The sequence below is a fragment of the Corylus avellana genome, chromosome ca6 (assembly GCF_901000735.1).
Source record: "Corylus avellana chromosome ca6, CavTom2PMs-1.0".
In the NCBI taxonomy this organism is placed as follows: domain Eukaryota; kingdom Viridiplantae; phylum Streptophyta; class Magnoliopsida; order Fagales; family Betulaceae; genus Corylus; species Corylus avellana.
This window is the reverse complement of record NC_081546.1, coordinates 406,242-429,041: the sequence shown is the minus strand read 5'-3', so window position 1 is coordinate 429,041 and position 22,800 is coordinate 406,242. Positions and strand designations below refer to the sequence as shown.

Genomic DNA, 22,800 nt, shown 5'->3' with positions numbered 1-22,800 from the left:
AACATGGTAAGAGAGCAAATGGAAAAAGTAGATATGATCATCATTGCCAACTTCAATTGCATATCGAGCTAGAGCCAAAATGGCCAGGGTGTTGAGGTCCTTTGTGTCTGTTCTTTTAGTTATATCATTGCATCGAAGAAAGGAGAGCATGGCCCAGAAACGGTGCCGTTGCAATTGGTTTATACTTCATAGTTTATACACCTAACCCAAGACCAAGAGGCTCGGATGCCCTACACTTATATATGTAGGAAGTAGAAGGGCACTCTCCTACAATACAACATGCTGCCAGGCTGCCAACCAAGGGCGATTCACTGGTTAGCAGGACAGGTCTTTATCTTGGTTCCCCCACCAGCAATCATAGTGCACACGATCGAACAAAAGACACCAAGCACTGAGGACCTCTTTTTGACTAACTCCTATGCCTAGCCTAGGTACAGTGTCCTCACAAGCCATTTTCAAGCCAACCTGTGCTGCTCTCATTGACTCATGCATTCAATATGCAAATGTCGTCTTCACTGTCGGCAGCATGAATTCTTCCAATAACAACAAGGTCCACACAGTATTCTACTTTATATTCATTCAGTTCTGTCCTACAACACTACCCTGCATTTATTCAAGCACTGAAGAGGAAATTGTTCGACTAAATTTGAACAACAATGCACTCTCTAGGAAAAATATCTAGTGGGTTCTATTTATAGTGGGTTCTATTTAGGGTGGATAATTTTTGATATTACTCGCAAATTAAATACGAAATTAATGGATTAAAGTTTAGTAAAATAAAAGTCAAATCAAACCAGATCAATTTTTGATCCAACACTTAAACTCAAGGATGATCCACATAATCCATATAAATTAAAAAAAAAAAAAAAAAAAAAAAAAAATCACCATTACAAAATTAAAATCCTAATTAAAGTCTAAGACATTAAAAAGAAAAAAGAAAAAAAAAAAAGAACCTACCCTCAAACTCAACCCTAATTGTAAAGAAATAAGTTCACAATTCATTTTGATATCCAATAATCAGAAATTATTGTGCCAATATTTTTGTATGAAATGGCATTCTCATGCCCAATAATTGCAGATTTTGTTAATTAAACAATTTGTGCACATCGAGTCGAGTTAGGTCAACCCAACATGTTATGTTTATTAAATAAGTTATGCAGTTCAAGTCACCACGTTATTTTAAATAGATCGTATTAAGGTTAACATGACTAACTATTTTAACTATTTTAATTAAATAAGTCGGGTTTGAATTGACACACATGCCTCAAAGCCCAAACCCACTAGGCGAAGAACACAAATGAACACCCCTAGCTGGCTAGCAGTAGTACCAGAGACCAAAAGTCCCTTTCTTCTCCCCACAAATAAATAAATAAATAAAATAAAGTATTAACTTTGCAGCAATAATGGTAGATAAACATATGTTTGAAAACTGCTACCATCAAGCCCCGGAGCAAACTCTGAGAATAAAAACATAAGAGCCATTGTAACTCGAACATTTAAAGAGAACAAATAGACCATATCATTGATCTATTTTCAAACGTAGGTTATACTTACAGCATATGTTATATAAACAGGAACTTTGCTGCCATAAATTACAATTCAAGATGCCCAGCAAAAGATTACACTTTGCCTATATAGATAATACGGTTCAACTTCTCCATCAAAAAATTATACTTCAAACATAGGCAAAGTCTACACAAAAAGTGGCCACAAAAATACAAGAAGATCGAAAATGTCAAACCATATTTAGTCACTCTTGCTCACACCCCATGCTGTAAAACTTTCCTGCGATCCAAAATCCTACAAAACCATTTGAGAAAAAACATTGTAATCAATTCCAAGCACAAAAAGGAACAAGAAAAAAAAAACAACCAAAGGATGTTCAGGAGCAACATCAAAATTCGATTATTTTAAAATAAAGCAGACAAAATGGCAGAGAAGGCAGCATACAAGCTGGCTCAGTCGGAATTCTGGAGGTGTATCAAGTTCTATGTTTGGTGGATCAAGGACAAGATTTTGGCACTCCTCTAGATCCTTCTTTAAACGCTCGGCTCCTAACTGAGCATAATCAGAAAGAGAAGGTCTGTCCATCCCTGCTCCATCATTCCCATCTCCATTCCTATCTGGAGACTGGCTCTGAAGAAGATCATCGCACAGAGACAGCCCTTCCACAAGTTGTTGAGAATTCAAAAGATTCTGTGACTCACTGTCCCACCATTTTGGATCTTCCTCAGCACAAACATCATTATTATCCGTCACTTCATCAGCATGAGCATGATTCCCTGCCTTTAATTGATCATCATAATCAGGCCTTTCGTATTCAGGTAGAACCTCATTTTCCATACATTCAATCTCAGGATGCTTCAGTGAAAAAGCAAAGTTGGGAAACAATGTAAACATCAGTATCTTGTCTTAATATAAGCACTAGTATCAAAATGAAAAAGGTATATATTAGAAAATAACTTATTTTTGAAAATTTGCTGTTAACAGTCCGAGCATGCTACATCTCAATTCTTCCTGACAAAATACTATTTATCACAAGGAGTCTAAGAGAGAGGTTATACCTGAGCAGCAGAAACTGCACAAGTATCAGTAACATCCCGTCCAAGGTCAAAGTCTGAATGATGCCTTTCAGTACGAGGAGGGTCAGGAGTCACAGACTTGGGAGTAACAGGATCTACTTTTCCAATCACTGGATCAATATTTTCAGGGAAATCTTGATCTGCTTTATCACCCTGCTTGACTTGCTGCTGCTGCTGATAAAATATTTTAGAGATAACATACTCCCCATCCTTTTCATCCTCCCCAGTTCCTAGGTGATATTGATGCATAACCCAGTTAGTTTTCTCAGGTTTTCCTCCTTTGACCATGGTCATATACAGAACCATTATTTTTTTACACCCTTTTTGAACCCCATCCAAGATCACCGGTTTGGTCCGACCGGTCTTGTGCCAGCGGACATCACCAAAATCATCACCGTGTATCTTTCTACGCTTACGAGTTCCTGTATTGTAAGCCTTGATAGCTCTATGAAAAAAGTGACATGCACTTCCATCTTGCTTGACACCTTAAATAATTATTTACAGTTCAAAATTAAAATAAAGTAATGACAATTAAGCAGAAAACAAAGAAAAACAACTCCCACCAACCTAGTAGATTCTTTTTTGATGAGTAAAAGTATACTTATTAACCGCATATGCAGTTACTAAACTCCCACCAACCTGGTAGATTCTGCGGATGGGTATAACAGATTCCATCATCTTCTTCAACAGATGGGATAAACTCATCAATAAAAGGATGAGGTTTAAAATCCCCTACTCCAACTTTTGCAAGTAAGTGCCAGATAATCTCTTGATCAGATGGATCAAACTTCACACCTCTTGGTAGTCCTGGCCACTCTTGAGCAACCTAAAAACGAACAGGATTCAAATAATCTGAATATTTACAGGTGCTATAGTTTTTCTTATGATTAGAAAACTTAAGCAACATTAAACAATTATGTTTAACAATAAGTGCTGGAAAATTTATACAACGTTGTTTTTTTTTTTTTTTTTGGTACTTGGAGCCCACAGAACCTTGAGATTTGGGCTGAGATGGTCAACATCTCAAAATGCAGAGCCTTTTGAAATCCCAATTTACAAAACGTACTTCGTATATCCTAAAGAAAGCAGCGATAAGATGCAGAGAGATGTGAGCCCATCATCTTCAAAACAGAAGATGTCAAAATTCAAAGACCTAATGAACCAACCAGAGGTCAATACACTGGCAGCTCATAAACAATTGTTGAGGATAACACAACCCTAACTCAGTGAAGTGTTCCGGTTGGAGCCATCAAGTTGCATTCATAATAACCCATTGCAACTTGTTGATAGAGCGTGTATCATAAGGTGAGATGCACTGTTCATCTCACCCAGAATACACGCTATCACCAGTCAACGAAATCAAAATGCTGAAAATTGCCAGTTCTATTTGTCCATAAAACCAGAAATTTCTCATAAAAAAGCAGTAGTAGGAGGCCACAGGCACCATACAGCTCAGTCAAACTGTCACAGGCAGAAAGTAAAGAATAGAATTTTGTAACACAGACATGGAACAAATAATGCAACTTTTATCAACTAGCCACAGGCGAAAGGTCAACGTTAAACCAAATTAGTTAAGCTATGAGCATACGACTAGAAGCATGCACTGAAAAAAACCCACTTGAGCTCAACCAGTACACATTATTGACTTTACGGTATAAACATTTGTCTAGAATCCCTTCCAGGCAAGAAACCTGAAAAAGAATCTGTCATTGCTACTGGTGATAGTCTGATACATGTGGTATAGGACGCACACAACTATGAAAAGCAGAAGTGTCTTTCTTTACTCCTGCAAGTGCATCATGTGAAATCTGAAAGCAAGCAGATAGCATTTTCTTTTGTGCTGAGCACAAGCACGATAACTTCAGTGAGCATGTGAAGTACCATGCACTGAGATAGTGGAGGACCCAATGTTGATTCACATAGTACCGCACTTGTGGAGCTGTTGTAGCTCTAATGGTCACCTCTTTGTATGTCAAAAAGGTAGTTAATTGCCTCAATGCAGTCATTAGAGAGTATCTCCTTAGAAATTTAGACAAATATAAGTTTCGCAATCAGGGCATGGTATGAAAAATATTTTTACTCAGAATCGTCTTCAGATCTCTAGCAAATATACTGATGACTTATTATGCTATTATGCTGACAAGTCATATGTTCCAGACTTTAAACTGTAAGAAAAGGTACTTGGATAAAGAAACATAAGTTATAAAATGTTTTGCTTTGTTAAGAGCAGCTTTTACATGTGACTGCCAGAATCTATATTTTTGCAAAAGCATTTTCAAATTCACAAGTGATGAATGCAGCCTTATTAACACAACCACCACATATTCATATTGAAGAAAAGGAAGTCTCTTTTGTTTGAATTTCATGTCATTGTGGATCAAAAGTGTAGCTTAGGATGCCGGAATTTTTATAACAGACTAGGAAAATAAAATAAAATGAGTCATTTTCTAAATAAGCAATTGTACTAACCAGATATAGCAAAGTTTTATTTCAATTGATATGTAACTTTTCCCCTACCTTAAAATTTTTGTGAAATTCAAGCATCATCACACAATCTTTTCTTTACAAATTCTACTACAAAAGCAATTATGCAAAGCATAATACAGATTTATGCTGCAAAATTGCATCCTAATCAGCCTGCATAATTTAATCAATGTGACTCAGGAGATATAAGCAAGTTCAGAAAAGAAAAATAAATAATAAATAAATAAAAGGATTTTTTTTTTTGGAAAATACAAGAAAATGAAAAGAAACAATGTAATGGGCCTGCAAGCAGCAGCAGTAAGTGAAACATGCAATCAAATTTTTATCATCTCAAGAAAATCTGTAAACAACATTAAATCAAAAGTATGTCACTTTCAGCTTGTACCAATTTTTCAACACATACAATCTGAATTTCATATCATGAACTACTTACTAATGTCTTTTAATTATTGAGAATTAGACTGATGATCATATTAAAGCATAAGAAAAGTTAGGGATTATACATCACTGTTGTCAATCATAAACTGGCACTTGGGACAAGCTCTCGTGGGGTTGCTTTTCCATACGACTCTTTCATGACATGTTCCAGATGCACTCTTGATTTTTGTTGCAATTCTCTTACTGTCCACCAACCATGATGGTCTGCAAAAACAACAAACATTAGTTATAGGAAAAATCATGACTTGTTTCTAATCACAACACCCTAAAATATTCTACAGCCTGTTGCATCCTGTATAAATCAGACATGACTAGAGGAATGTGATGACCATGGTGCTTTGGTTCAACACAATCTATGCAGATCGTATTTGGTTTTCTAAGAAAAAAAGTAATGCAGGTGTGACAGAACCATCAAAACTTTTTCAGCTATGCAGTTGTAGAAAGCTTGTGAAAACACTTTTTTCGCCCACCATTAACCCTTGATACGTTGACATCACCCAGACATTTTTTGATGGTAGTGGGTTGACTCTTATCTTTTTAGGTTTTATTTAGTTTTCTCCAAAAATCAATTCGTTGAGCTTAACCCATACACAGAATCAGTCTGGATGACATAAATCCTACAACTTCTTCAGTACAATACCAGCAACCAGGCACAAAGTTAGATGAGGGGCCATCAACACTAAAGGTTTGTGTTATCATCACTATAATCATTTCCTAGTTACTCAAAATGACTTTTTTAGTAAATCAATTAAATGCCCGATTACCCTTGCTTAAACCAATATTTACCCATGATGGCAAATATCAATGGCTACAAGTCGATAGAGCTTAGAAACAAATAACAATCATCGACAGCTTTAGTTGAAAAAAGTGTTTCCTCTTTATGTAACCGTTGTCTCATATCTGGCAAAGAGATTCAAGAACTACAAACACTTTTTATAGCCCATTGACTCACTATATTTTGACCCAATAACTGCCCAGACGGTCTTCCATGGCATGCTGTTAAAAACCAATGAATTTCACGAAAATCCCAGTAATATACAAGTAAACAATAACACCCATTAACTATTTGGTCTTAATGTACAGTAATAATGGGTCAAAAGAAGAATTTTGAGATGAAGTTCACAGAGAGAGAGAGATTACCCAGCCATGGGAGGAGCGGCGGTGACGAGGTCAGAGAGATTCAGAGACCGTCAATTTTCTCGTCTTCGCTGATTCGTCTGCTCACTGCTAGGACTCTTCCACTCGTGCAGATAAAGAGAGAGTCGAGAGACACCAATTTTCCTTTTAATTTGTTGTTCCTAATTTTTAATATTATTTTTATCCTTAATTTGAAATTTGAAAGGGCGTTACTGTTCTTCTCTCTCTCTCTGAAGTAAATAAAGGCGGCAGTGGCTGGTCATCCTTCGATCCTCCACATCAACGGTTCCTGGAGTTCCTGATTTTTAATGGGAAAAGAAGAAAAAAAAAAAAAAAACAAACAAACAAAACAAAAAGAAACCGGGGTTTCATGGAATATTTGGAATTTTGGAGGCAAAACGACGACTACGAGGGTTTTCATAGTTTCTTTTTGTCTTTTTTTTTTTTTTTTCTTTTTTTAAAAAAATTCATATAATTTTTATGAAAAATGTATAATAAATATTTAAGTCAACCCTTCAAAATTTTAATATTTCTAAACTTTTTTTTTTGAAAATTTAGTCCATGGGTCAATTGAAATAACAATAAAATCTCTGCCGTTAAAATTTTTTAACAGATGTTAAGGTAACTCAAAACGTACCATTTAACCCGATTAAAATATTATTTTTTTATTAATTTAATTTAAAAAATTAAATCTTAAAAAAAAAAAAATTTGAAAACCACCCTTGGGGGTGGCTTGCACCCCAAGCCACCCCTAGGGGGTTTGAGGCCACCCCAAACCCCCCTAGGGTGGCCGCAAGCCACCCCATGGGTGGTTTGGGGTGGCCTGCGCCCTGGGGGTGGCTCCAAGGGGTGGTTTTCAAATTTTTTTTTTTGTTTTTTAGATTTAATTTTTTTAATTAAATTAATATTTTAATCGGCTTAAACGGTGCGTTTTGAATTACCCTAACGTTTGTTAAAAAATTTTAACGGCATTAATTTTATTGTCATTTCAATTGACCCATAAACTAAATTTTCGAACAAAAAAAAAACTTAAGAATATTACAATTTTGAATGGCTGACTCAATGATTTGTTATACATTTTCCCTAATTTTTATTTCAATAGTCTCTAAAAAAGTAGAATGCTTTGTCGGAAGAATTTCACTTTATTAGCCACCAATTATATTATCGGCCTCATGACCAATATTAACCTACAAACAAATAATGGATCACAACTCTCATAACTTTTAGGGCAAGATGAAGTAGAAGAACTAATCCTAACCTATAAATCCTTATACTAGGTATAAACTCTATATTGAAATACAGTATATTGGGTAGACTTTTCTAAAATGAATTAACTTAGGCGTCAGACTATCGGAGTAAGACCCGCTAACACCTCACCGGCAACGGCGAGTTCTCTTAATTGGTTATTGTCTTGCATGAACGTGAAGATTGAAAATCAATGACATCTCAAATAACGTGCAAATTACACAAATTGAAAACTGTTAGACCAAAAAAAATCCTAACAATGCTCAAGAGAGATAATAAATAAAAATAAGGTACCAGAGTTTTAATATGTGACAAAATTAATACATTTAATCAATTTAAAACCCTGTTCATCCACCATTTGAGAATATTATTTTATTTATTTATTTATTTTGATATGTCCGCACAAGAGGGGAGATGAAATGATTCGAACTAATGACCTCCACTTCAAAAGACGTGGTCTCTAACCAATTAAACTAGCACTTAAATACCATTTGACAATAATTGAATATTCGTCATTCGTATAAAAAATAATGTTAAGATCAGCAAATATTGCCACATGTACTTGACCTTAACAAAAAAAAAATTATAAAATAATAAATATTGCCATATTTTTATCTTAAAATTATAAAATAATAACAAAATTATAAAATAATGTCATATCAACATTATAAGGTAATTTTAAGATCAAAATATGGTGTGAGTAATGCTACTCTTCACACCAATTTCATACAAACTAATGTGTTTTAAGTAGCTTTTCTTTTGTTTTTGTTTTTGTTTTGTTTGTTTGTTTGTTTGTTTTTTTTTTTTTTTTTTAAGTACTTGATATGAAAAGCCTTTTTTTTTTTTTTGTAAAACATTTTGAACTTTATTCATAAACTACAAGATATGTCATGTTAGTCGCTATGAAATGAGTGTTAATATTATTTATTACTTATGTAGTATATAGCATTATTATTATTATAGTGTCCCAAAAGGTAATCCACGAGTGAATTGACACATTAAAAAAATATAATTAAAAAAGAAGGAGTGTGATTTAAAAAATAGAGTAATATTATATATCATTATTTTGTCCCGAAATGTGTTATACAATCATCTTTAAACCACATTTTTTTTTTTTTACAAATTCAATATATTAACCATTAAATTTGTAAACTCATGTAGACTCCAAAAAAATTCAACGGTGAATTCATCCATTTACTATAGAGATTGTTAGAAGATGGTTAAAAAAATATTGACGCGAATAATTTATTTAAAAAAATAATATACAATATTCACTACAACATTATGATGCAGCACTACCAGTCCGCCGTTCAAATTGTGACAAAATGCTACTCTGCCTATTTTGTTGGAAATGAAAAATGACTCAAAATTACTTAAGGGCTTGTTTGGGAAAGACATTATTCCCAACCTAAACTCTTTTCTCTATTTTTAGGTTGATTTGACACATTAATACTTAATTTAATTCAAAATTTTCAAAATTTGTCAACAAAACTAATAAAAAACATTAAATAAAATTTTTTGAAATCAAGAAAATTAAAAAAGTATAAAAAATATTTATATTTAGAGGGTGGCCGAACCACCCCTTAGGGGTGGTTCAAAACCATTCCAATTATTATTATTTTTTCTTTTTTTTAATATATATATATATATATATATATATATATTTTTTTTTTAATTAGATTTTTTATTATTAAATTTAATATTATTCTAACAACCAAAACATAATGCAAATTTTTATTTTTTTATTGATATTCGCAATTTTTAAGTTCAACCGATCGAGTACAATAGAAAAAAATCGCACGCGAAACAAGTCTTTTTGAGATGCTCTAAAGTCTAAACCGTTCGCGCTCTTACTAAACCGACTTGAACCCGGTATCCAAGTTAATACCCAAACCGTCCAACATTCCTCTCCAATCCGCTCCTTTCCCCAATCTGTTCGACTACTGAATCGTGAGTGAATGCCCCCCCCACCCCCGCCATGAGCAGCATTAGAGCCAGGAACTTCCGCCGCCGTGCCGGGGACGACGATGACGACAACAACAACCAAAACGACGACGTCAAGGTCAACACCAAGACTACCACCCCCGCTCCAAAACCTAAGCCCAAGAAGCTCCTGAGCTTCGCGGACGACGAGGACGCCCTAACCCCCTCCCGCTCCACCTCCTCCTCCTCCAAGCGTCCGACCAAGCTCTCCACCTCCTCTTCATCCTCTCACAAGGTGACCTCCCGCACCGACCGCCGGGCCCACTCCTCCGCCTCTGTCGCCTCCAATGTCCAGCCCCAGGCCGGTACCTATACCAAAGAGGCCCTCCTCCAGCTCCAGAAGAACACCCGAACACTCGCCCCCTCTCGCCCCTCCTCCACCGAGCCCGCCATCGTCCTCAAAGGTCTCCTCAAACCCCCCGACGACGATGACGACCAACCCGCTATCTCCCAAACCCTCAAGCAAAACGACGGCGAATCGGAAGACGACGACCACAACGAGGAACACAACAGAGAGAGGCTCGACGCGCAGGCCCGGTTCGTTTCCTTGGGCATCGGAAAACCCAAGGATTCGTTGATTCCGGATCAGGCTACCATCGAAGCGATACGTGCGAAGCGGGAGCGGCTTCGGAAATCGCGCGCGGCCGCACCGGATTACATCTCGTTGGACGGAGGCAGCAATCACGGCGAGGCCGAGGGACTGAGCGACGAGGAGCCCGAGTTCCGGAGCCGAATCGCCATGTTTGGGGAGAAGAAGAAGACCGAGTCCACGGAAACGAAGAAGACCAAGAAGGGCGTGTTTGAGGACGACGACGGCGACGAGAGGGCAACGAGTGTGCACCTCGCGAAGGATAGCGAGAACGGTGAAGAGGATAAGGACGAGGAGGAGAAGATATGGGAGGAGGAGCAGTTCCGGAAGGGGTTGGGGAAGAGAATGGACGATGGGACTAGCAGAGTAGCTGTCACTGCTACTGTTCCAGTGGTTCACAGTTTGCAGCAGCATAACTCTGTTTATCCGGCCTCCGTGCCCAGTGCGGTGGGAGCGGCGAGTATAGGCGGCGCAATTGGAGCCTCGCAAGGTTTGGATGCTCTGATGTCAATACCGCAACAAGCCGAGGTTGCAAGGAAAGCTCTACAGGAGAGTGTGAGGAGGCTTAAGGTATGGAATGCTTATCCCATTGCCCAAATAGAACCTGGGAAATTGTTTAGATATTTAGTATAGTCTTTTTGTTTGGGATATATGCTAAAGCATCCTAGACGCAAGGATTTACAGCATTTTCTTGCAAGTTTGATAAGAAATGATAAAGATGTGTTGCAGGTTCTTTGTGACTTGTGTTTAGTTTGGTATCATTTTGATTTCATTAGTTATTTTTGTGGCTGCTCTGATTAGAGTAAAATTGATTTATTTCTTATGAGTTTCATGCATATGAGAAGAAAGAACCACACAAATATAAGTTTAAGAGTAGAATCTTAGGAAAGAATAAATAGCTGTTAAAAATAGAATGCATGGCACCTTTATTTTTTGTTGGGAAAAATGTAGATTTTCTTAAACGTTTAAGGAGTTCGATTCAGGGTTTGTTTGACAAAAAGTTTTTTTCATTTCTCTTAAAAAAGTCAACCTCATTTCTTTATATTAACAAGCAACTTTATTCACTTTTTTCTCACAAAATATTTAAAACTCGTTTTTACTTTATATCACATCAATCAATTCCCTTCTCATTTCTCATCTCAAAACTCTTTGGCAAACACACTTAGGATCTGGCCTGTAGATGAGTGATAACATCAGAATCACAACAATAAATCCTGATATTTAATTCTTTACAAGTAACACCTAATTATGAGCATTATCAGCAGTTATGAGCAGTTAAGAGGAGCGGCGATGGTTTTTGAAGCCTATTATAGATTGAAGATAGGCACTGGAACCTTTAGCTGTGCAGGTGAATGGATGATGGAAACTCTGCTGGAAATAAACAACTTCTATTGCTTTTGAAGGTTTTAGCTGGATTTTCAGGAAGCAAGAAATTTTTACTAAAGAGCATGGAAGTGATTTGTTACTTCATCTCAGTAGACAAAAACGATTGAACTTCAGGGTAACTGAGAATGGGATGAAGTGTGTGGTTGTGTGTTCAAACCCAATAGGTGCATGTGCTGCAAAACCAAATCATAGGCATTCATTTGTAGCTGCTGAATATTCATTCAGTCATAAATGGCAATACAACAATTACTGCTGAAGTGATCTCTATTATGGTCAGAGGTGTCTGCAGAGTTTGTGTTGGCAGCTGGTGCCATGGATTAGGTTTAATTGATGCATGCTAATAGCGCACAGTGGATAGTTTTATGGAGTAATTATAACTTCAAGTGAAAGAAAAAGATAACTCGATATATGGAGGGAACTGACTAGTGGATGATGCCTCTAGGTACATGGAGTAATGAGTTCAAAAACTGCTACAGCGAGGCCTTCAATTTTAGGTAACTGGTACAACAGATGGGGTTTTACAGATGCATGCTAATAGCACCCAGTGAATTGTTTTATAGAATAATATACTGGGGAATTGAAAAAAAAAAAAAAAAAAAAGAAGATGAAAACCCAATGTATGGAGGGACCTAGCTGGTAGACATCTCCTCCGGTTAATTGGAGTATTGAGTTAAAATATTGCTACAGGGGTGCCTTCATTTTCAAGTTAAATTAATTTATTTCGTTGCATAATGGGTTGTTGGTGTTGGCACACACTTATATATATATATATATATATATATTTTGTGTGTGTGTGTGTTTGCCTATATCTTGTAAAATTGTTCATGAGCATGAAACTCAGTTTTGGCATGACATATCTTAACAATGTTATGCTTCTAACTAACGTTTGCATATAACTCCATCCTTTTAAAACTCTCTCTCTTTTTTTTTTTCTTTATTTATTTATTTTTAAATCAGGAATCTCATGGTAGCACCATCATGTCACTGGCAAAGACTGACGATGATTTGTCTGCCTCACTTTCGAATATTACTGCTCTTGAAAAGTCTCTATCTGATGCCAATGAGAAGTTTATCTTTATGCAAAAGCTTCGTCATTATGTTTCTGTTATATGTGACTTCTTGAAGGTAATAATTCATCTTATTTGTGTCCTGCATGTTTGTATGCTGCAACTTTATTGTTTGTCTTGTACAAGATGACAAATGTCTTGTACAAGTGTGTTCGGCCCTTCTAAATAGAATTCTTACAACATGGTAGTTATATACTGGTTTTAAGGTTCTCATATTCCATAAATATCTTTACTGGTATGTCACTTCATTCTGAGGTACCAAGAGATCTATGATTGTTAGTTTTTTCATTATTTGGGATTTTTTGGGATATGTCTAAGTTGGTGATGGAGTTAATGAGGTGCTGAAGAGGTTGTTTTAGTAAAGACCGGAGTAGTACAATATATATATATATAATCACAATTTAATTAAAATACAAAAAGGCGCAACTCCGGAGTACAATTTGGAATGACATTTCACTTTGTCTCATGTGCACTATTTTGAGGGAGAGGAATGCTATGACTTTCAATGATTGGATTTATAAATAATTAGATTGAAGTCTATTTTCATGAGACACTTGGGGTATTCCATTATTTGTCTTTCTTGAATTTCTTAGATCTTTGTAATTGCAGAGTTTGATTTGCGTTTTTTTTTTGTATGCCTCCCGTGTACTAAAGTTACGTCTTTTTATTATCATTTATTTTTAAACTAATAAAAAACCAAAATCAATGCATAGTGACATATCTGAAAAAGGTTGCTGGATCAGAATTGTACTTGTATGATTGGGATGCCTTCTGAATGGTATTCATGACTTTGCCTACAAGTCATATATTAGATCTAGAAGGTGTAAGGTAAACTAAACCTGTTTAGGAATGATTTAAAACATATTGCATATTTGATTATATTATATAAATATAGACGATATACTGATTTGACAAATTTTCAAATTTAAGTAGGTTGTAGAACTTCAGGTATAAATGCCCAAAGAAAAAGGGAAAAGTATTGAGGCCCAAGTGGTGAAGGCCTTGGACGTGGTAGCATCTGTATCAGGGTTAATGTTTGAATCCTTCTAGGTGCAAACAATTCTTTGGAGCCACGCTCGGCGAAGCTGAGTCTTACCCGATCTGTGTGTGTATTTTTTTTTGGGGGGGGGAGGGGGGGTGGGGCGCATGCATGGGTCTAGGGTTTGCTCTTAAGGGGTGAGTACACGAAATGACCATACCTTGGGAGAGTTTCCCATCATAAAAAAAAAAAAAAAAAATTTAGACCTTGGCTCATATCACTTATCGAATTACTGGGATACTAAACAACAACAGCAACCAAACCTTGCATCCTAAGTACTTTTGGTCATCATCAGGATCCTGTTTTCCCATTTATCCATCCTGGGTCATATGTATGTTATCTTTCACCACTGCCTCAATCCACATTGTCTTAATCCTTCCTCGTGTAGTGTCTCCTCCTACTTGGCATATATCATTCAACCTCACTGTTGTTGTCATTTGCTTTTATGGAACATGACCGAACCATCTCAAACAACATTGTCTGTCATGCTTTTTGATTGATGATGCCTCAAACTACTTGGCAGGGCCCTGCTTTTTTATCTGTATTTATTGTTGTGCTGTTTTCCCTTTCAGGATAAAGCTCCCTATATAGAGGAGCTTGAAGAGCAGATGCAGAAGCTTCATGAAGAACGTGCTTCAGCTATTTTGGAAAGAAGGGCTGCTGATAATGATGACGAACTGATGGAGGTAGAAGCAGCTGTTAGTGCAGCAATGTCTGTTTTCAGTCAAAGAGGTAGCAGTGCTGAAATGATTGCGGCAGCCAGAAGTGCAGCACAGGCTGCATCTGCTACTGTAAGAGAGCAAACAAATCTACCAGTGATGTTAGATGAGTTTGGTAGAGACATAAACCTGCAGAAACGTATGGATATGACGCGGAGGGCTGAGCGCAGGAAAGCTAGGTTCAATTCTAAGAGAATATCATCCATGGAACTGGATAGTTCCAATCAAAGAATAGAAGGCGAGTCAAGCTCGGATGAGAGTGATAGTGAGAGTACAGCATACCAGCATCACCGAAAATTGTTGCTCCAGACTGCTGATCAAATTTTCAGTGATGCAGCTGAGGAATATTCCCAACTTTCAGCTGTCAAAGAAAGATTTGAAAAATGGAAGAGAGATTATTCATCAAGTTATCGTGATGCTTACATGTCGTTAAGTGTCCCTGCTATCTTCTCTCCGTACGTGAGACTGGAGCTGTTGAAGTGGGACCCACTTCATGAGGATGTAGATTTTTTTGATATGAAATGGTATTTGGCCAACAACTTACTAATTTAAGAGTTCCAATTTTTTTGAACTTTTCCAGAGACTTGCTTCTCTGGGTTGGTTAAACTTGCTTGGTTGAGGCATTATCCACACTGACTTTCATTGGTAAAATAACACAAAAGCACACAAAGATATGTGTTTTTATAACTACTTGTTTACTTCCATCGTTTGTTTATATTAATAATTGTTTACTTCTTCAGGCATTCGGTGTTATTTAATTATGGTCTGCCGACCGATGGAAGTGATTTTGCATCTGAGGATACTGATGCTAATCTTGTCCCTGAACTGGTGGAAAAGGTAGCACTTCCTATTTTGCATCATGAAATTGTCCACTGTTGGGACATGCTCAGCACACGAGAGACGAAAAATGCTGTTAATGCCACTGGCCTGGTTACGAGTTATGTTCCAGCTTCCAATGAGGCTCTTTCAGATTTATTAGCTGCTATTCGCACTTGTCTAGCTGAGGCTGTTGCTAATCTTACGGTATATCTTTTGAACTATCAAACTCTCATTTTTAAAGGTGTTTACATAAACATGGACACAAGTGCATGCACACACATACGCGCGCACAGAAGTATATGAGACATACATATGTATGCGAGGATATGTAATATGTGTATTTAATTATTTGATATTGTTTTTTCTTTTCTGTTATTTTGATTATAAGTTCAAGAGACAATGACATATTAACTTCAATTGCTCTTCATATTGATTCTCCCAACATTCCATTTCATAGGTCCCAACGTGGAGCCCACTTGTATTGAAGGCTGTGCCGGGTGCTGCACGAGTCGCAGCATATCGATTTGGAATGTCTGTTCGTTTGTTGAGGAATATCTGCTTGTGGAAAGACATTTTTGCTTTGCCAGTAATAGAGAAACTTGCTCTAGATGAGCTTTTGTGTGGAAAACTGCTACCTCATGTTCGAAGCATTACAGCAAATGTTCATGATGCAATCACAAGAACTGAAAGGATCATTGCTGCTCTATTTGGGGTCTGGGCAGGGCCAAATGTCACGGGTGGACGCAGGTACAGATAATAATCCTCCTCTTGCCTTTGAATTAGCCTGGTTGCACTACTCCCTCCTTGAGATTGGCTTCCTCATTTAACTTTTGCTTGGGTAGGAGTTTTGTATGGCATGAGTTAAGTAATTCTTATATTGGTGCCTTTGCGTTTTTAATCAACATTTTAAATGGTGGTTAATGGTGATGGATTTGGGTCGCTCTGTGACTTTCTGCTTTGTGTAGTCATTCTTCTATTATTTATCTGAATTTTTAACATTCTTCCTAGTGTTTTTTTTTGGGTCCCCTCGGTGTTAGTTGCTTTGCTGTTGCCTTAATACCTCAGAGCATTTTTTGAGGATTCCCTAATAACCTAGCCTTAATGTCGTAAACTGCAACAGTATGCTGTATTGTAGGTCTTTGGATTGCCTTTAAGGTTTGGGCATAAACTAAAAAGAGTAAGGAAAGAAAAGGGTGGATGAAACAATAGTTTTGCATGTGTAAGATACGTTATTACTTGCATGATTTCATGTATTACTGCAACTGTATGGTAACAGCATGTGGCTACTCAAGCGCGTGTTGCACCGTAGCAATTTGTTACGAGTTTTGTCAATAATGTCATGCTCTTGTTCAGGTCACTATAGTCCCAGATTAAGGGACTTGTTTCTTGCCTTTTTCATGATTTTTAAAGTTCGGGGATCAAGTTCCGATTAGGTGTGGTGTGAAAAATTGAAAGGAAACGGAGAAAATAAATCCAAAAATGGGATGTAGAAAATTTAGTCCCAAGTCTCAAACTTTGTAGCCCTCTTTTGGAATGCTCTTACTTACCATATAATGTCCAACAAGTATAATCTATTTGGTGCCTTTCATTCCAATCTTGAGGTAACCTGACCCAGTGTGTTTTGTGAAATGAGAGTTTATTACTGTTTAATATCAGATTGTCTCCAAGGCATGTTGAATGCTAAGTTTCCTATCTTTTTCCTCTTTTGAATAAATTAACGTCCAGCCACAGGTTGCAACCACTGGTGGATTACGTGCTGTTGCTTGGAAAGACATTGGAGAAGAAGCGAGTGATGGGAATTACCGAGAGTGAGACTAGTGGACTTGCCCGGCGATTGAAAAAGCTGCTGGTTGAGCTCAATGAATATGACAATGCTAGGGAGCTAGCTAAGACCTTCCATCTCAAGGAGGCATTGTAATAATGTGACAGTGAGAATACTAGGCTTACCCATGAGTTAAAGAATTGCGGGGCTCATCTCAAGAAATACATTGAAGGCTAGAGCCATATCTGGAGCCTGGAGGAGGCACCTCAAGCAACAAGGATCAGGTCTGTAAATATCAAAGAGCCACTCTGTGCTCTCATTCTTCCAGTTAAATTTGAACAGAGGGCTGTTCATGTCTTGACCCTGAACCCCAAAGAGGCATTTGAGTGCTTGCTCTCTCCGTCTTTGTCCCATGATGCTTTTTTTAACAGTCACCAGCCAAATGGCTAGTGGGCGTTGTAGCTTTGAGGCTTCCACTTAGGTTTCTATGCTCTACAATACATTATTGTCTCTTTTCGTCTTTCTCTTTTTGGGAAGGAGGGCCGAGGTGAATGTTGCAAAATTTTCGAGAGGCAATAATGTGATTTTTTTTTTTTTTTGGTTCTCTCTCATGCTGTCTCTTTTTTCATTCTAATGGTACCTATAGGCACAGTTTTCAAGGTATTGTCTGCTGCTTTACCGCTAGTATCATGAGGTAGATAACTAGGGTCTTCCTTTACCCAAGCTTTGTGGAATTATTGCTATTGGGCCTCTCAAGAGGATCATTTAGCAATGGACGCAATTTCAATCTTGTCTAGTTTTGATTCATACATGATTAAGTCGAAGTTCTTATATGTGCATCTTAATCAAATTGAAAACTTATCTTCTTTACTTTATTTTTGTATTCCATGAATGTCATTAACCCAAAGCCAAACTAATTAACCTAACTAATTTGGTGAGATAGCCAGGCAGCCATGTGATTAATAAAATAATCAATCAATCAATCAATTACGTGGCAACTTATACACCATTAACGGTGTATATGGTATAATGTCATTTAAAAATAAATGATACAGTTACATATTTACTATTCAGTGAAGTTTAATTTAGATATTGAAATGACTCATTTTAATTTTAAATGAAATAGAGAGGATTTTTATCCGTCCAGTTAACCCTAATAAATTCATCCAGACGTCATTATAATCTATTAAAGTAAAAAATAAAAAATGTGAATCTTATTTGAAACTCTGGAAAAAACTATTGGAGTAGAATCGTAATTTGAAAAGATTTTGAGGTTATGAACTTGATCTGTATCATTGAAAAAAAAAAAAAAAAAAAAAAAAAAAAAAACTGGCTCTATCTACGTATTATTATACTTTTAAGGATCTTAAGAGATTCGGCAACCATACAAGCATCCCAATTTCTTGTTGAGTTTATTTACTTAATACATTTTTATTCTCTATGTGACGGGGATTTAATCTGGTTGGAGGCGGCCATGTGCTACATTGCTTACATGTCTCTGCAAGCCTGCTTTTGTTAGGTGAATTGTGAGATTTTGTTTTCCCTTGCACACAACGCATGGATATCTTTTGTTATTAAGCAATCTAAAAGACGAGAGTTACCGGGCTCACTTGCCTCTAGCATGTTGGCCTGCAATGCCCTCTCCTAAATTATCCGAATTTTTGTATATTTAAATAATCTAATAACAGTAGATTTTAATCCAACAATAGATAGCATATACATGAAATATGATCATCCCAGTTTATTTGAATTAGAGAATATTTGAGAGGTATTTTTGTTTCTATCAAAAAGTGAAAAGATATCAAAAAAAAAAAAAAAAAGTGAAAAGATAAAAATACTCATCAAATATAATTAACTGGATATTGGATCTTTTTCCCATATACATGGGTTTGTTTTTGTTTCTTTTTGGTGGCTATGACAATCAAACCAGGCGAAATATGATGGTTGTGTCATCATTAATCGCTTGATCAAACCAAAAATTCACTTTTAGTGACTTCCTCACGTTTTCTCTTCCTCACTCTTAATCATTTCACCAATTATAATATGTCCATCAATATAAACAACTTATAATAAAACTTGTAGTACCTGAAGCATTTTTTCGAAAGTGATTCTGCGGTGGCAAACATCACACACTCGTAAGTGACCTAAGAAAATATGAGCCTTTACATGTGTAAAGTATTTTAAAATATAAACTTAATTAGCGTGTGTTTGGCTTCGGAAAATCAATCATTCACATAATAGATATGCTTGATTTTTCCATGAAAAAAAACAAAAACAACAAGGATTCCTAGTAATTAACTTGTCATATATATGTCCAAATTAAGGACCAAATCCTTCTCCCATGATGATGCTTCATTTTCCATGAAAACGATGGAATCCTACTTGAGTTGGTGATTTGTCCAAAACCAACTGTGCAAGAAAATTGAGAAAAAAGAAATACATAAACTTGATTATAACTTGTAAGTATCCAAAAACCACTTAGAATAGCAATCATCCTTATGTTTGGTCCAGAACACAGTTCTGATAGTTGAAGCTAATTCTCATAATTCTCCACGCATGCATTTTTGGAGTCATGATTGACCTTTTCTTGTTGATGAAAAAGACTTTCACCTTTTTTTGTAAATTTTCGAAGCTTCGACGTCCAAAGATCCACGTGACCTCTAATTTAGGTTTGAAAATCATTTGTGAAATATTTTATAGTCAAAGATTTCTCTTAGTTTCAAACCTCCCTCGTGAAATCTGGACAAGTTGAATACTCACTCAACAACGTTAGGTCATATATAGGTGCATCTATGTCGTCATTGTCGTGGCACTTTTTACCTAAAATAATACATCTAAATTTTCTTTTTGTTTTTTTTTTTGTTTTTTTGTTTTTTGTTTTTTAATTTTTTTTTAACTCTTGTCAATTGATTCTATAAATCTACAGAGGGAGAAACTTACATAGTTTGACCAACTATAACCCACCAATCAACACGGAATCCGGTTGAAAACTGGTTAAGGTCAGAACTCACCAGTAAATACTCTACTTATATGAAGGAACGTCATATCATAATTCTAGGTACAACTATGCACTTATATTCATACACTAAATTTGATAAAACCCTAGCTCTTCTTTGAGCATCATATTATTTCTTTTGCTAACTTAAATATCAGAGTCAACCGTCCCTACTTATTAGACTGTGCAATTAGCAGCATCATTAGAAGGAATACATGAGTGATTGGTTAAATGACTGAGGATGATAAAAATAAGTGATTGATGTAGGGCTGTTCGAACTATATTCATTAATTTAATATTAATCATTAGTTAATGCCTCGATCTATATGATCATATTCAATCAACAACATATATTTTTATGCAATATGACAAGCAATTCTCTATAAAATTAATTTCTACCAAACGATTGCTTTCAATAAATGGGAATGAGAGGGACTGCGGGTTTGGTGGAGGCCTAAAATTATTCATAATAATATGATATCTATGTGCATGCACAGAAGAAGAAAACAAAATTAGGTATCATGATACATGCATATTATTGTTAATACGTTTATAATCAAAATAATTATTTTTTAATAAAAAGGAAATCACAGGGCTATATACCTTCTTTAAGACGCTAGTAATTAGTTGAGCTGAATTAATAATATTGCAATCGATCTTTGCATCTCATAAATGATTCAATTATGAGATGCATCTCATAAACCTTATTGCAATCAATCACGGGATAATATATATTTCTAATTAATATATATTTCTAATTGTTTCATCTTTGCATCTCATAAATGATTCAATTCTTAATTATTTAATTAAATTAATTAGTTTTTATCCGCTAAATCTACTTTTTTGGTCTCATTGGGTGGACTTTATTAGATAGTTTCACGGGTAATGATGTCTTGCTGTGACCATCTGTGCGACGGGGGCCCTGCATGTCATGATGATTGTACTTAATTAATTACTTTTTTAATTTTGTTAATCATACAAGATGCTTTGGCATAAACCTTCCAACAAAATGTGTGTCGATCGGCACATCAACATTTAAATTTTTTTTTTTTTTCCTAATCAATTGGTGAAGCATTAATTACAGTGTCCTGTGTTTGTCATATTCCCTGCTCAGACAGTCAGTGCTCCGCTGATTTCATCAATATTCACATGGCCATCAATATTGTACACAAGGCAAAGAATTTCAGGACAAGCCATTCCAGTTTGCAAAACTAGACAGTAATATTACCGTTTGATTAACACGTATATAGTCAAAGATATGGTTTGATCAGATGTATTAGCTACGTATCATATGTACTATCATAGGCTTAAAATATTTTCACGCCCCCGTCCCCCCCTCCCTCCGTCTCTGATTCTAACACGTAAAGGTCAAAATTGTTTTTTGAATTTTAAGTTATTTATTACAATATTCAAAATTCAAAAAAAAAAAAAAAGCTTAAAGTATTCTAATACGTAAAGGTGAAATTTATTTTTGAATTTTGAGTTATTTATTAATTAGTATATTCATAAAAAAAAAACACAAATTACGTACCATAGGTTTAAAATATTATCATGTGTTTTTTTTTTTTTTTTTTATTGGAAAGTATTCTAACACGTAAAGGTCAAAATTGTTTTTTGAATTTTAAGTTATTTATTAATATATTCATTAGAAAATAAAAAACAAAAACACATTTATCGTGATCCATATAGGAAGTCAAATATTGAGGAAATTGTAATGAGAAGTGTTATGGAGCTAAACAAATAAATTTTGAAAATTTTTAAACTGGCGTGACAGATCGTAAGTGACAGACAAAGGGGAGAGAATTGCATTTTTTTTTTTAATTTGAAAACTTTTGCCACATTAGTTTAAAAAATTTTCTGATTCATTTGTTTAATTAGCTTTCTAGCACTACACAATTGTAATATTGTCCACGTAACAATTATAATTATTACCACATAATTATAAAGCCAGTCTAGCTAATATGGTAATTAATGGGGAATCGGCTGCTTCAAAGTGGTGACCTTGTAAAAAGTTACCATTTTAGTGATAGGGATTGGATTATCCCTTACCCGACTGTCTTAAGTTGCACGAGCTTCAGTTCCTAGCTGCTAGTCAAAGGCATCCAATTAAGAGGGTGTGAGCTTCCTTCAAAAAAAAAAAGAGGGTGTGAGCTAAAGGTCAACTTGTGAGTTGCACCACATAAACAACTACCTACAGGTGCCGCAATTGAACCGTTCTTTATTTTATTTTATTTTTAGATGACAATGATCATTTTGATTATAATTTATAATATATGATCCGAGTTTAAAGGTGGTACATTTAACAATGCAGACATAAATTTTTTCCGAGCTTCCTTTAAGTTAGTTTAAAAGAAATTTTTTTCGACCTGCTCTAATAATGACCAAGTATCAGAAATGTTTTTTTTTTTTTAGGGTTAAATACTCCAAAACCCCCTAGGGTTTCACAACTTTATTTTTTCCCCCCTGGGGTTTCATTTTTATCACAGGAGGTCCCTGTGGTTTTGATAAGTGACCAAATTAGTCCATCCGTTAGTTGACCGTTAGTTGACCGTTAA

At 35.8% G+C, this 22,800-nt stretch overlaps 2 protein-coding genes across 3 annotated transcripts; one reads left to right on the top strand and one right to left on the bottom strand.

The window, feature by feature from the left end:
• Positions 1-1,495: 1,495 nt before the first annotated feature.
• Positions 1,496-6,804, bottom strand: LOC132185715 (SUPPRESSOR OF GAMMA RESPONSE 1). Its single transcript, XM_059599485.1, has 6 exons — positions 6,645-6,804; positions 5,570-5,708; positions 3,222-3,408; positions 2,565-3,067; positions 1,951-2,361; positions 1,496-1,800 (listed from the first exon to the last, which is right to left on the bottom strand). Exons 1-6 carry the CDS (start codon positions 6,650-6,652, stop codon positions 1,747-1,749), a joined length of 1,302 nt encoding a protein of 433 aa, XP_059455468.1. The 5' UTR covers positions 6,653-6,804; the 3' UTR covers positions 1,496-1,746.
• A 2,953-nt stretch (positions 6,805-9,757) lies between these two features.
• LOC132183822 (transcriptional repressor ILP1) lies at positions 9,758-18,081 on the top strand. 2 transcript variants are annotated; one of them, XM_059597266.1, is made up of 6 exons: positions 9,758-11,028; positions 12,802-12,969; positions 14,523-15,193; positions 15,410-15,692; positions 15,946-16,235; positions 17,220-18,081. In XM_059597266.1, the coding sequence occupies exons 1-6, from the start codon at positions 9,865-9,867 to the stop codon at positions 17,404-17,406; spliced, it is 2,763 nt and encodes a 920-aa protein (XP_059453249.1). In that variant the 5' UTR covers positions 9,758-9,864; the 3' UTR covers positions 17,407-18,081. The 2 variants fall into 2 exon arrangements, with proteins under 2 accessions (XP_059453249.1, XP_059453248.1); XM_059597265.1 differs by having other exon boundaries at positions 17,214-18,081.
• Positions 18,082-22,800: the final 4,719 nt, after the last annotated feature.

What these genes read in the sequence shown, in the direction of transcription:
- LOC132183822 (XM_059597265.1), top strand. Translation starts at nt 9,865, where the DNA reads ATGAGCAGCATTAGAGCCAGGAACTTCCGCCGCCGTGCCGGGGACGAC. An exon ending in GATTTTTTTGATATGAAATG is followed by an intron (nt 15,194 to 15,409) that starts GTATTTGGCCAA and finishes TTACTTCTTCAG; the next exon opens with GCATTCGGTGTTATTTAATT. An exon ending in AATGTCACGGGTGGACGCAG is followed by an intron (nt 16,236 to 17,213) that starts GTACAGATAATA and finishes ATTAACGTCCAG; the next exon opens with CCACAGGTTGCAACCACTGG.
- LOC132185715 (XM_059599485.1), bottom strand. An exon ending in CCATCCGCAGAATCTACCAG is followed by an intron (nt 3,068 to 3,221) that starts GTTGGTGGGAGT and finishes TAATTATTTAAG; the next exon opens with GTGTCAAGCAAGATGGAAGT. An exon ending in GTGCAGTTTCTGCTGCTCAG is followed by an intron (nt 2,362 to 2,564) that starts GTATAACCTCTC and finishes TTTTCACTGAAG; the next exon opens with CATCCTGAGATTGAATGTAT.